Source organism: Bufo gargarizans, unplaced genomic scaffold, assembly GCF_014858855.1.
Source record: "Bufo gargarizans isolate SCDJY-AF-19 unplaced genomic scaffold, ASM1485885v1 fragScaff_scaffold_41_pilon:::fragment_2:::debris, whole genome shotgun sequence".
NCBI lineage: Eukaryota > Metazoa > Chordata > Amphibia > Anura > Bufonidae > Bufo > Bufo gargarizans.
In genome coordinates, this window is record NW_025334113.1 from 185,173 (window position 1) to 200,413 (window position 15,241).

General features: G+C 44.6%; 1 protein-coding gene across 3 annotated transcripts in view; it reads left to right on the forward strand.

Moving 5' to 3' along the window:
* Positions 1-1,303: 1,303 nt before the first annotated feature.
* LOC122922514 (bactericidal permeability-increasing protein-like) overlaps positions 1,304-15,241 on the forward strand; it is a 34,299-nt gene continuing 20,361 nt past the window's right edge. Inside the window, exons 1-9 of one of the 3 annotated variants that reach the window (XM_044273133.1) lie at positions 1,304-1,365; positions 1,992-2,153; positions 2,248-2,380; positions 7,459-7,567; positions 7,929-8,043; positions 11,925-12,053; positions 12,276-12,431; positions 13,155-13,218; positions 13,295-13,355. In XM_044273133.1, coding sequence (XP_044129068.1) covers positions 7,462-7,567; positions 7,929-8,043; positions 11,925-12,053; positions 12,276-12,431; positions 13,155-13,218; positions 13,295-13,355 — 631 coding nt within the window. In that variant the 5' untranslated portion in view covers positions 1,304-1,365; positions 1,992-2,153; positions 2,248-2,380; positions 7,459-7,461. Of the gene's footprint in view, positions 1,371-1,991; positions 2,154-2,247; positions 2,381-7,458; positions 7,568-7,928; positions 8,044-11,924; positions 12,054-12,275; positions 12,432-13,154; positions 13,219-13,294; positions 13,356-15,241 lie in introns of all 3 variants that reach the window. The other 2 variants (XM_044273130.1, XM_044273132.1) reach the window with 2 other exon arrangements.

Below are 15,241 nucleotides of genomic sequence, written 5' to 3' on the forward strand. Positions count from 1 at the left end.
AGCCTGGGGGCAGTAGACCTGATAGTGAGGCCAGAATCAGGGAGTAATAGAAGAAGGGGAGGGACCCAGAGGGGACAGGAACGACTTAGGTAGGAGCCAAGGCACCGGAGCCGCCATGGCATGAATCGGCCGGGCCTGAATGGAGATTCCGGCGTGCGCTCTACTCTGGAACGCACGCCGAATCCGTGACCAAGCTCAGGCCTGGCTGAGGGACTCCGGCGTGCGCTCCAAGCTGGAACGCACGCCGACCACGTGACCAAGCTCAGGCCCGGCGGAAGCACTCCGGCATGAGCTCCAAGCTGGAACGCACGCCGAATACGTGACCGGGCCCAGGCCTGGCCGAGGGACTCCGGCGTGCGCTCCAAGCTGGAACGCACGCCGACCACGTGACCCGGCTCATGCCTGGGGGCGGAATTCCGGCGTGCGCTCCATGCTGGAACGCACGTCGGCCTGCAGCGGAGCCTGAGGATCAAACATTGTCAGTATATTGATATAGGTACTCGGCGAGATCAGCAGTGAGTACCATAGCCGCTCCTAATTATTGTATTTCTTATAGATGATTACAAGTGTGGTCCCCTTGATTTTAAGTAACGATAAAGTAGTTTGTTTGCATTTTGGCCTCCCTTTAAGTAGCTGAGACGTGTAACTTCGGGCTAATTGTCGCTTCCTACTGTCTTCCTCCATCAGACTTGTCCCCCGCTGCTCATTCCTCTCCCGTGTAATTGTATAGGAAGCGCATTGCAGCTGGAGTGCAAACTTTAAACCTATGTAGCTTAGTTTGTGACCAGTTCAACCTGGCTGGCTCAGGATGACATCAGTGGGATGCAGAAGCACAGCGAGTCTGAACCAGTCTTCGGGAGGGAGTTTGGACGGGAAAGACAGGAGAGAAACAAGCAAAGAGAAACAGGAAGAGAGAAACAATTTGGGGCAGAAATGTGTATCGGCATGCGTTCCACGCTGGAACGCATGCCGACTCAGGGAGCCGGAGGCATGGGCGTAGGGATCACCATAGCAGCCATAGCAATGGCTATGGGGCCCTACGCCACTGGGGGCCCGGGCTGCCTGCTGAGGATTATTATAATTTTTTTAATTCATGTTGTATAGCTACAGGGGTCGCAGGCCCCTCCAGGACAGACAGAGAAGGCGCTATCTGCAGGGCCTGTAGGCTGTGGGCAGTGCGATAGGGGGCGGCTGGAGGCAGAGAGGCGTACCTGCGGTGAGGAGAGGGAGTGGTCCCGCTCCCAGTCTGGGCGGCAGTCCTACTGGCCGGAAGTGGAAGAGGCGGAGCGTACAGCGAAGCTGCGTGCTGCTGGGCCTGGCAGCACTGCTGGAGTGTTGGCACGCAGACGTTCAAGTGGCTGTGAGGTGAGGTGAGGGCTGACTGACTCTGGGACTGGTAAAATTTACTCTGGAGTCCTAGACCATTATATCTAAGGAGGAGGGGGGAGCAGGACCCTGGAGGTCTGGACCAGTACATTTAAGGAGAAGGGGGGAGCAGGATCTGGAGGTATGGTCTGGACCATTATATAGGGGGGAACACTGGACCATTATATCTTGGGAGGAGGGGGAGCAGGACCCTGGAGGTCTGGACCATTATATTTAGGGGGAAACAGGACCCTGGAGGTCTAGACCAATTTATTGAGGGGGGAGCCGCAGGATCTCCAAGGTCTAAACCATTAAATTGTGGGGGGAGCAGGACACTTGATGTCTGGACCATTATATCTGGGGACTGGCGGTGGGAGATTTAGGATGGGTGTTGGGGTGGGAGGTCTTGGAGGAGTGTGGGGATGCTAGGGTGAGAGGTACTGGAGGAATGTTTGGGTGGGAGCTCTGGAAGGGGTGGGAGGTCTGAGAGGTATGTGGGGGTGGGAGATCCGGGAGGGGGGCCCATAAATTTTTTTGCTATGGGGCCCAGTCATTTCTAGCTACGCCCCTGGCCGGAGGTATGTGACCGCCGCTGATGGAGCCCTTGTGGCGCATTGTTTGCACAGAATTACCTCTCCTGAAGACGTGACGGCAGCGTATGAAAACGAAACGAACGAACCAGATGAAAGCAACTCACGACGTGCACGGATGCAGTACCAGAGCAGGCGACTCCCTATCCAGGTGTGAACAGAAGCGCCCTGAGGAGCTGGGGGCTGGAGCTTAAGAAGGTAAGATGCCCCTCCCACAAATTCAGGCTGACTTTTCAGCCTTCCACTTGTTCTCCTTCCTCTGTCACAGCTGACTGACGTCTCTTTTTTTCAGTATTTCTCCTCCCATATGCAGTTCCTTCTTTCGTTTTTGATATATTTTGTCCCATTAGAGCAAAGTGTTTACTAGCTGCAGCTAAGACACCTACAACAGACGAGGCTGAGATCATTGAGGGCTCTGTCACAAGGTGAGTGTCCCTAAAAACTCTTCACAAACTCTGACAAACTTTGGCAATACTGACAACCTTTCACAATTTATGACATCTTCTGACAACTCTTAACAATGCATGATATCTTCTGACAACCTCTAACAACTCCTGACAACCTTTGACAATTTATAACTCGTTTTAAGCCTTAATATCACTTAATCAAATAGCATTTATCATGCAGAGAAAGTTGATACAAGGCACTTACTAATGTATTGTGATTGTCCATATTGCCTCCTTTGCTGGCTGGATTCATTTTTCCATCACATTATACACTGCTCGGCAGGGACTGTGGGCGTGCATATAGGCACGCATGTGTAAGCTGTGTACCGGGGTGGGCTCCCCAGGATACAGCGAAGTCATGAACAAGGAAAACAACTCCACCACCAGCTTTTGCCAAAATAGAATTTTACTTAAACATGGTAATGAACACAACCACAAATGCTGGGAACATACAATACATTTACATACACCCAGTCCGAAGGCTGAGACCCCGCTGCACAGAGCGGCGCCCTCCGATGGAAGCAGGAGGAAAGCGTGGTAATTTACCTCCTGGCGGGCACAACTAAACTGCCACACCTTACCTTTTATTACCCTAAAAAAACAAGAATCACTGTATGGGTGTGTGGTACGGACTAGCCTGCGGTGCAGCACAACAGCTTACAAACTTACAAAGCTCTACAAAATCCCCCCTCCCAAAACTGCTCCTGTAGCATGTGGCTGAGAATTCCTCCTGAGCCAAACGCCAGTCTGGCTTGAGTTTGTGGGAAGTTTATCAGCTCTCCAATGTGAAATGTCACTTTAAATTATGGAGTCCTTGCAATGAACAATAGCAACACTTGTGGCCTTACACAAACAGAGACCCTAACTAACTAACTACAGGCCTGTTCTCAGTCTCTAGGCACCAAGACTGTGGTGAGGTGCATGCACAATCTGTCTATAAGCGCCAACACTGTGGTGAGGTGCGTGCACGATCTGTCTCTAAGCTCCAACACTGTGGTGAGGTGCGTGCATGATCTTACCGACCCGGGTCTGCTCTGCATCCGCTGGTGATTCTGAACAGAACAAATGCCTTTTCAACAAGCATGCAATACCACAGTGTATGCCGCTTTGCTCCTCAGCTCTCATCAGCGTTTCTGGAAGCAATCCTCGTTCCTCTGGACAGGATCAGGGTCTTGGACACGATCAGCTTCACTTAGCTGCATCTCTGGTCACTGAGGTATGCGCCCACACCTGGATGCCGTCGTCGGATCCTATGCGGACACAGTTCCTCAGTCTCAGCTCCCTCTAAGATGGCTGCTCCCTTTCTCTTCCTCTCCAGGCTCTGTGTAACTCCACCTCTCACGAATAAGGAAATATATATGCAGTCTGTAGCTGTGTTTAGGAAACAGCGGCATCTTGTGACCAAACTGCAGAATGTCAGTCCCGATCATTTAATTTAATCTACACAAACAGTGTTCAGACAAGGAGAGCTGTTTCCCCATCTCACACATGCGCAGGAGCTCCCGGCCACCCTGTATCTGCCCTAGGTAAGGTGACCATAACCTCTGGATACGAGCAGTGTATTTAACAGTGTATGGTATCTTCTAATGACCCCTGACATTCTCAGAAAACTTCTGACGATCCTTGACAATCTATGAGAGCTCCTTACAACTCCTGACACCCTCTCCCGACACCCTCAATATATGCTGTGTTCACCTTTCCTTGTGTGTCCCCTTGGTGACCAGAAGCTGTCTTTTTTCTACTGAATGTTATGTAGTTGATCATCTCTAACCATCCCCTTTGTGAATCTTGGGGACTTGCTTGAATTTTTTTTAATGGTTTTTGGTGACTGAATTAAACCTTGATGGTTGTGAGAACAATTTAGAATAATAGTAAATCATAAGTTGTTTCCAGAATTGTGACGTGTATGGTCCTTTAACAACCTCCATCGTTAAGATTACTGGAAATTTGGTTTGAACAGGGCAGATTGACTGTACATGACAAGAACGTCACTGACCAGGGAAGAGCATTCGAGAGTAAAGCTGCAGCACAAGCAAAGTCTTGGATACTTTAGTGGAAAGGATGATGGGAACAGTAGTTGTAGAGTATTGAAGAGATGTAGGAGAGCCTCAGCAGTCATCAGATGTCAGGGAGATCCTCATACTGTGCCTTAAAGGGATTCTGTCACCAGGTTTCACCCCTGTCAGCTAAACATATGCTGATGTTCAGGGCCTCATCACGATTCCTAATGTGGGCTTCTAAATGTGATCTGTAGCCAGCACAAAAGTCTGGAAAGGCGGCGCTGGGCACGAACGACGGCGGGTGCGGCCGGCAGCTTGGATCCCTTGACATCCTCTTGGGCACCTTATTTCTTTGAGTGACAGGTTAGTAAATGCTGTTTTTTTAGCAAAATAAGGCTACAGATCACATTTAGAAGCCCACATTAGGAATCGTGATGAGGCCCTGAACATCAGCATATGTTTAGCTGACAGGGGTGAAACCTGGTGACAGAATCCCTTTAAGCCTCATGCAGACATCCGTGGAACGCGGTCCGTGAGATACCGGACTGGCATTGCAGGAGCGCATGGCATCATAGCAACCAATGCTGCTGTGCGCTCCTGCAATGCCAGTCCGGTATCTCACGGACGATGTTCCACGGGTATCTGCATGAGGCTTTACTCTAGAACAGTGAAGGAACCTTCAGCACTCCAGCTGCTGTGAAACTACAACTCCCAGCATACAAATATACTTGGCTGTTCTTCTAACTCCCATAGAAGTGAATGGAGGATTCTGGGAGTTGTGGTTTCAGCTGGAGTGCCGGAGGTTGCTGATCCCTGCTCAAGTTTGTATGTTGTCCCTGTGCCAACAACCTGGGATTTTCCCCTGAGTATCCCTCGTCCTTCCACAATCAATAGCATACTGATTGCTGTCTGCAGGCGGCAGGGAAATTACATTTTTTAAACGCCCTTGGGATAGTGAGTGATTATAACCTGTGTACAGCGCTGCAGCATGTGTTGAAGCTATACAAATAGAGATAAGCGTCTTTCAGACACCAATGGTGCCGCTCAGGAGGAAGTCATTGGATATGATAAGTTGTATGCCAAGCTCTATAAAAAATAACCTCAATTCTATGTATAAATCTATTTTACTATCTTAAAGGGAATGTGTCATCAGAAAATGACGTATTGTTTTAATCGTGTTAAACATATTTTAAAATAATTTTTGGTAATGTTATTTTTTTATTTTCCATGTCATTATCTATATTTAAATGAAGAACCTAAAATCCTGCAGTTCTCCCTCTGCCCACTAAGCCTAGTAACAGGCGCACTTCTTGGTCTGTACTGATCGCTTTACTGTAGTTATCTGCTTATCATTACAAGCAGGATTAGACTGACAGATATCACCTATATATGCAGATAACACTGGATCCACCATTCACAATAGGTGACATCACAGCTTATCTACTCCCTCCTGACCTCCGCAGAGGTCACAGAGCATGCTTTGAGACAGCCAAATGCTGTTAAGAACAGCTGGGGCAAGATTGTCTCCCCCATAATCATGAAGTAGAATGTAAAAAAAATCTAAAATCAGAAAATAACTGTTGTGTTGCACATGTATGGCGGAAGTAGTCACTTTAAAGATAGAGCCAACTTGCAAGTGCATAAGGCTGATCGCAGACATTTAACCCCTCAGATGCCATGGTCAAATGTGAGTGGTGAGGACACAGGAGACACCTGCTCCTGAATCGGAAAAGCGATTATATGCCTGTGACAGCCCAGAGCCTCGAGTAGACTTCGTAACCTATCACTGTTATATTGCAATACAGGCCTGCAGGTGGCAGCACTGTAAATGGTGTGTACTTAGATGGATAAGTACCCATTACAAAATACAATTGTAAATCTAATGATTACTGGTTATAGTCACCTAGTAAAAAAAAAATAAGAAAAAAAAAAGTTTTTAAAAATGAAAAGTTAATACCAACTCCTTTTCCCAAAAATAAACAATAAAAAAAAAAAACATCAGAAGCATCACTGCGTCCGGGAACTACTATTCAAATATAATGGATGTTGTAACAGAAAGAAAATTCAAAATGGTCAATTCGCCATTTTTTGAAGAATGAAAGAAAACCGGCACTCCCAATAATCTTTGCTGATGATAGATTCGAGAGAATTCGACATTTTTTGTCACTTTGCCTCCTGAATAAAAAATAAAAAGTGATCAAAAACTCACACACACTGGTATTACTGAAAAGTACAGATCGCCCTGCAAAAAATCAGCCCTCACACAGCTCTGTATACATAAATATTAAAAATATTAAATATTATAAAGTTATAGGGGTTAGAACAAGGCAGTAAATAAATTAAAAATGTTTTCAGTAATAAAGCACAAGAAAAACGATACAAGTGGTATTGTTGTAATCGTACTGACCTGGAGAATGAACAGGTCACTTTTACCGCATAGGGAACACTGTAAAACCAAAACCCGTAAAACTGTGGCAGAATTGAATTTTTTTCTTAATTTTACCCCCTTTGGGACTTTTTTTCTTGCTCCCCACTACATCATGAAAAATGAAAATGCTAAAAAGGAAAATCGCCGAGTCCTCTAGGGGTTAAATGGCGAGAAATCACTGTATCATAAATAATTCTGAATTGTCTTTGTATTTTAATTCCTCACCATTTCCAAGATCTCTGCTTGCTGTCAGTAAATGGAGGTTTTTTGTTTTGTTTTTGTTTGTTTGTTTATTTGTGTGTTTTTGTTTTGTTTTTACTTCTCACAGCTGAGGGTTTGCTACATTGTGTGTCCAGTCTAGATAATTCCCGACACTGGCACATTTCACCTGCACTGATATATTGTAGTATTAGGACTGGAGAGAGATTTGTGCTGCTGATGTGTTTGCCTCACAGAGGATTGTGTAGACTGGATGCAATTGTGACAACCCCTCAGCTGTGATAAGTAATTGGTCTTATTTTGGATATAAATAAAAATGTTCCCATTTACTAACAAGCAAAGAAGAAATGAAGCACAAAGTCATCTACATGCTGTAACGTGTGGTTCATTTCTTGCATTTTTCCCGTCAGATAATGGAGCTCAATCTGATCCTTCTCACTTTTGGTTTCATCCTGTCCAAGACCAAAGCCACTGACCCTGGAATAAAGGGCAGGCTGACCATGAAGGGCCTGCAGTACGGTAATAACATGTCAATACAGATTAATCATCATATCATGGAAAGTTCTGCAACTTGTTCTACTCATACGGTTAGGGGTTTGTTACAATGTGTCAGTTTAGATAATACTGGCATGGCAAAAAAAAGCCAGGAATTTTGTACCACCAGCCCCTATTGAATGTGTGAGACAATGCCTGGGGATGTAGAGTAGTCACCCACTGGCTGAGTCCTCCGTTACTAAGCAACAGCATCCCAATTTTCTCCAGTTGAATCAATAACATAAAAGGGGGTGTCCCAACAAGCACCTGTACGTGGATCCAGATCCAGTAGATGACAATACTATTGATTTTCATGTTTGTTCCTGTGTCCCTTTTTTCCTCTTAGGATGGCAGGTGGGGTTAGAGGAGATGCACAAGCGACTCGAGACCGTTCACCTCCCTGACGTCAACGGCTCCGTCTCTGTTGCTGTTCTTGGTCGCATTTACTATTATGTAACAGAGTAAGTTGTGGACAAGTGGAAGGGGAAATACACTGTGCGATGTCTAATGCAGGGCCTGAGCGCAGAACTGGACGCTGGAATAAAAGCATCACCAAAGATGAATACCTGTGTCACGCTCCACCCCTAAGGCCGCCACCGTAGACATCACAGTTTTCCTGTTTTGCTTAGAACTAAAATAGAGCCAACGTTCTCTGCTGATAAATTCATAACATGTCTTTATAGCAGATGGGGCTCATTAAAGGATATGCCAAAAATGTCTGATAGGTGCAGGTCCCACCTCTGGCACCCGCTCCTATCTTAAGAAGGGGCCATGTCTAGTGGCTTAATGAAGACGAGTCTTGCACGGGTGGCTTTCTTGGGGTTCCAAAAAAAGCCAAGCATGATTACTTTGCTAGAGGTGGGACCCGCACCTATCAGACATTTATGGATTTATGGCTTATCCTGTAGATATATATATATATATATATATATATATATATATCTACACTTTTGAAAAAAAGGAAGAGGGACATTATTTGCGACATGCACTGCAAATATTTTCATATTAGGCCACGCCTCTAACTCTGCCCAAAACATAACTATACACACCCAACCCCACCTAAATGCCCCCACATAGTAATTATTCCCCCTTTATGCCACTACACAATAGTTATGTCCATATTGTGCCCCTCACAGTAGTTATGCCCAGGTATGTGCCCCCTTCAAGAGGTTATGGCTAGATATGTGCCCCCTCACAGTATGTATGCCCACCCCCCTCACAGTAGTTATGCCCAGATGATGTGCTTGCTTAAAAGTAGCTATGTCCAGATATATTCCCCCCTCAAAATAGTTATGCCAAGATATGTTCCCCCTCACATTAGTTATGCCCAGATATGTGCCCCCTGGAAAGACATACATAAGATGATATTATATTAGCCCATTAGAGATAATAGCCGGGTGCAGGAGTAGTAACACCACTCTGGGGTCTTACAATAGCGACCAATCAGATTCCACCTTTCATTTTCCAAAGAAGCTCTGAAAAATTAAAGGTGGACTCTGATTGGTTGCTATTAGCAACTAAGCCAGTTTTACTTTACACCAGTTTTGATAAATCTTCACTATGTCTATACAGGGCATATTGGGTCTGTGTATGACAAATGGAAATGCAACTGCTATACATTAGGGGGGGGGGGGGAGATGGGGAACTTGAAATTTCTTGCTGCTGATAACAGGGACCAATAGATTACAGTCAGGTCCATAAATATTGAGACACCGACACAATTCTAACATTTTTGGCTCTATACACCACCACAATGGATTTGAAATGAAACAAACAAGATGAGCTTTACCTGCAGAATGTCAGCATTAATTTGAGGGTATTTACATACAAATCAGGTGAACGGTGTAGGAATTACAGCAGTTTGCATATGTGCCTCCCACTGTTTAAGGGACCAAAAGTAATGGGACAATTGGCTTCTCAGCTGTTCCATGGCCAGGTGTGTGTTATTCCTCATTATCCCAATTACAATGAGCAGATAAAAGGTTCAGAGTTCATTTCAAGTGTGCTATTTGCATTTGGAATCTGTTTCTGTCAACTCTCAAGATGAGATCCAAAGATCTGTCACTATCAGGGAAGCAAGCCATCATTAGGCTGAAAAAATGAAACAAACCCATCAGAGAGATAGCAAAAACATTAGGCATGGCCAAAACAACTGTTTGGAACATTCTTAAAAAGAAGGAACGCACCGGTGAGCTCAGCAACACCAAAAGACTCGGCAGACCACGGAAAACAACTGCTGTGGATGACCGAAGAATTCTTTCGCTGGTGAAGAAAACACCCTTCACAACAGTTGGCCAGATCAAGAACACTCTCCAGGAGGTAGGTGTATGTGTGTCAAAGTCAACAATCAAGAGAAGACTTCACCAGAGTGAATACAGAGGGTTCACCACAAGATGTAAACCATTGGTGAACCTCAAAAACAGGAAGGCCAGATTAGAGTTTGCCAAACGACATCTAAAAAAGCCTTCACGGTTCTGGAACAACATCCTATGGACAGATGAGACCAAGATCAACTTGTACCAGAGTGATGGGAAGAGAAGAGTATGGAGAAGGAAAGGAACTGCTCATGATCCTAAGCATACCACCTCATAAGTGAAGCATGGTGGTGGTAGTGTCATGGCGTGGGCATGTATGGCTGCCAATGGAACTGGTTCTCTTGTATTTATTGATGATGTGACTGCTGACAAAAGCAGCAGGATGAATTCTGAAGTGTTTCAGGCAATATTATCTGCTCATATTCAGCCAAATGCTTCAGAACCCATTGGACGACGCTTCACAGTGCAGATGGACAATGACCCAAAGCATACTACAAAAGCAACCAAAGAGTTTTTTAAGAGAAAGAAGTGGAATGTTATGCAATGGCCAAGTCAATCACCTGACCTGAATCCGATTGAGCATGCATTTCACTTGCTGAAGACAAAACTGAAGGGAAAATGCCCCAAGAACAAGCAGGAACTGAAGACAGTTGCAGTAGAGGCCTGGCAGAGCATCACCAGGGATGAAACCCAGCGTCTGGTGATGTCTATGCGTTCCAGACTTCAGGCTGTAATTGACTGCAAAGGATTTGCAACCAAGTATTAAAAAGTGAAAGTTTGATTTATGATTATTATTATGCCCCATTACTTTTGGTCCCTCAACAAGTGGGAGGCACATAAGCAAACTGTTGTAATTTCTACACCGTTCACCTGATTTGGATGTAAATACTCTCAAATTAAAGCTGACAGTCTGCAGTTAAAGCACATCTTGTTTGTTTCATTTCAAATCCATTGTGGTGGTGTATAGAGCCAAAAATGTTAGAATTGTGTCGATATCCCAATATTTATGGACCTGACTGTATATTCAACTGCACAGCAAATGAAGAAAATATAGCCAACAAACTGCAGGGATGACCTGAAATCCACTGCACTATCTCTATCTACTTATCAATGCCATGAAACCCACCAGGGACCTTACAATACAGCAGACTCTGATGTATTGCATTGAGAGTAGAGATGAGCAAATCAATTTGTAAGAAACAGGGTCCTTCACTTATGAAGGGGCATCAGAGAAGCTGAGGACACTCTCCCTGCTGCTTGATTGACAGAGCCAGATATCTCGTCCGGCTTTGACAATCTAGCGCCTGTGCTGGTGCTCCAAGTAGCGACACACGCACGTTCGGCGTCCACTACCTGGAAGTGTAGCATTGCGTGTACAGTCAATGCTCCATGCTCAATGAGCTCATCTCTAATTGAGAGACGTAGTTGTTTTCTACATTAGGTGGCTTGATGTGAACATTATATGTTATACAGCAGGGAATGACCTAGTAGATGTGCAGTCGTACAGACTCCTGCACGCAGCTTTAGATGTGACTAAGTATTCTGACTCTGATTGTTGTAATAGCAATTGATCCCTAGTGAGACCTCTATGCCTGGGCTGTATAAGCAGATATAATCACTGTGGACAATCCTTATCAGATAGCTTGAACTCACCAACACCGAGTTTTTCCGTGTAAGTCGCTTTATTATGTAAGCCAGATAACAGAGTACAGCAGAACAGATGGATTCCGGTATTGTGCGGTCAAAAGATGATGCTTTTGTAAGCCTACATGAAAATACATGTGTACCTTTGTGCAAGTGCCGGGGAGCAGTATAAAGAAACTGGAGGTGAGGTACAGTACACAGAATGAAATGAATGACATATATCACGAACCAGAAAAACAATACCAAAAACGGCCACTAGATGGGAGCATATAACCAAATATAGAATATCATATGAATTAAACTATATAGATTTAACTGCATAGCAGCATACTAAGGTTGACATGATGGCAGTTCACTGCTGTAAGTTGTTGCTTATGTTACAGGTTAAAGATAAAGAACCTGGATCTCTCAGCTTCAGAAATTTCATTCGCTCCAGACACCGGAGTTAGCGTCTCCATTAACAACGGGGAAGTCCACGTGACAGGACATCTGAGAATAAAGACAGTGCTCTTGTGAGTGTATTAAAGGGTGGAAGAGGGAAACTATCTTCTCTGTGACAGGGCTTAAAGATAAAAGTGCTTGACTCGTTCTTTCATATAAAAAGTCATTTCTTACTTACATGTGGTGCTGGGAAAGGTCATACGGCCACCAAGAGAGCCCAATGCTGACATCACACAGCTTTCCCAAATAAAGACACAACTAAGAAACTGACAATGCAATGTTTTTGTCCTCAGCTCCGCATCATCCTGGCTGGAGCTCCAAGTCCAAGGTCTGACTCTTAATGGAGTTCTGGGGATCACATGTGATGACACAGGACATGGAGCCGTGTGGAACGCCGGGTGCTCCTCGTCTGCCAAATATGTCAACCTGCAGTTCCATGGTGGAGCAGGGTCGGTAGAAGCTATCTATCGATCGGTCTACTGTACCTATCTATCTATCTATCTAATCTAGAAAAAATACGAGTTGGGCAGCACTGCAATCTGTTGTGTATGGATGGAGTGCCAGCGGCTGAGGAGACGATCCTGCTCCAAATTAATAGATAGAAGAAATTCCACGGCACATCCAAGAAGTAAAATAAATGTAGTGACTTTATTCACCAGGCATGCAACGTTTCGATCCGCTTCCTGGGATCTTTGCTTGAGAAAGATCCCAGGAAGCGGAACGAAACGTTGCATGCCTGGAAAATAAAGTCACTACATTTATTTTACTTCTTGGATGTGCCGTGGGATTTCTTCTATCTATCTAATCTATATATCTCCTATAGTTCTATCTATTTATCTATATATCTAGATGCAATAGGGATCACAGCACTCCAGCAATAAATCACAACTTGTACATTTTGTCCATAAAAAGTGCAACGTTTCAGCTCCCACCTGTAGCTTTCTTCAAGCATCAGGTTCTATCTATCTATCAATCTATCTCATATTTATCTCATATCTATCTATCTATCTATCTCATATCTATCTATCTCATATTTATCTATCTAATATCTATCAATCTATCTACCTATCTTCTATCTATCTATCTATCTATCTATCTATGTCATATCTATTATCTATCTATCCTAGCTATCTATCTCCTATATATTAATATATTTGTCTCTACACACACAGATGGCTATTTAACATGTTCAAAGATGCAATTGTGGAACCCATACATGATGCTCTACATAAGCAGGCAAGTACTAGGTGCACACGTGTCATCATCAGTGGGTGGGGTGATGTCCTCTTCACATATCCTTTGTTTCCTATAGATTTGTCCTGCGTTTTCAAATGCAGTTGAAAATATGGAGAAATCTCTGAGCAACTTCCCAGGTAATCATTCGAAAATGATACCGGTACATACTGTCCACTGTTTCCACCACTATCCCATTCAGCCAGTCAAATATGCCCTTTTACGTGTCCTCCATAGATCCATGCAGTGCAGAGCCTTTAGACAGTTTCCTCCTGACAGTTTATGAAAAGAATACCAAAATTACAGTAATGACCGACAGAGCAGACACAATCCTTGACGAGGAAGGGACTATACAGTATACAAGTGCAGTGTTTGACTGGGGTTCCATGGGCCCAGCAGAGGAAATTATTCTTGGAGCCTAACCCTTATATCATCAATAAAGTTTAATCAGTGGCGTACTAATGGGGGCAGGGGCAGATTAAGTGCATGATAGACCTGGGGCTGTCTACCCAACTCGGCCCCCATTTTATTTTTATTAATTTCTTTCTGTATGAAGAGGCTGCGGTGCTTCGTGAGCTGCACAGTCTCCTCCTAGGCCATATGACATCACATTCCTCGTTCACATGGCCTAGGTGCAGCTCTGTCCCATCTGAGTGATTGGGTCTGAGCTGCAGTACCAGGCGCAGTGCTATCAAATGGACAGCGCTGTGCTTGGTAAGGAGCAAAGAGGCTGCGGCGCTCACTGGAACATTGCGGTCTCCTCAAACAGCTGATTGGTGGGGGTGCCAGGAGTCGTACCCCCACCATCCCTTAACTCTCTGTGTACAGATGTCATAGATGTTACCTGCAGTCCTTTGTAACACCCCACATAACACAGTGAACTATTGTGTTATGTGGGGTGTTACATAGAACTGTATGGAACATCTACTACATTATCTGCACACAGCAAGTTATCACTGTTATCTGGGCTGTTACATAGGACTGCAGGTGGCAAATTAAAATTTTAGTTGCCAAATTTAAAATACATATGATTATGATAAAAAAAGACTTGGAGGAGAAGATGAGACGCAGGTCCCAGTAGTGAGCCAGCTCTACACATAGCGGAATACAGCACCACATACCTCTCACATCCAGGAATATCTCCTGTCGTGTAGATCTTCTCTTTCCTCTTCTCCTCCGTTTGACCCAGACCACCATGACAAATTCATTCAGCCGCATCTCGTCTCTACAGAGTTTGTTACACAGACATGTTAGATTTCTCAGAATTGTGGTCATTTATCAAACTGGTGTCAAGTAGAACTGGCTCAGGTGCCCATACCAACCAATCAGACTCCACCTTTTATTTTCCAAAGGAGCTGTCAAAAGTGAAAGGTGGAATCTGTTGCTATGGGTAACTAACCCAATTCTACTTTACACCAGTTTGATGAATTATCCCAAAGGTCCCTATAGTGTCTACAGCAATTATAATGTCCCCTAGAGTGCCCCCAGTAATAATAACACCCTATATTGTGCTCCAGGTAATAATGCCTGTACAGTGTCCCTAAAAATAATGTCCCCTAATAGCAACGCCCCCACACTACCCCATATAGTAATTTCCCCACACTGCCCCCATATAATAATTTCCCCTACACTACCCCCATATAGTAATTTTCCCACACTACCCCATATAGTAATTTCCCCCACACTGCTCCATATATTAATTTCCCCCACATTGCCCCCATATAGTAATTTCCCCCACACTGCCCCATATAGTAATTTCCCTCACACTGCTCCATACAGTAATTTCTTCCACACTGCCTCCCATGTAGTAATTTGCCCCCCACACTGCCCCCATCAAGTAATAACCCCCCACACTGCCCCTCATTAAGTTATTTGCCCCCACACTGCCCTTCGTTAAGTAATTTTCCATCCCACACTGCCCTTCATTAAGTAATTTGCCCCCACACTGCCCCCAACTAAAGTAATTTCCCCCCACACTGCCCCCAATAAAGTAATTTCCCCCACACTGCCCCCAATAAGTAATTTC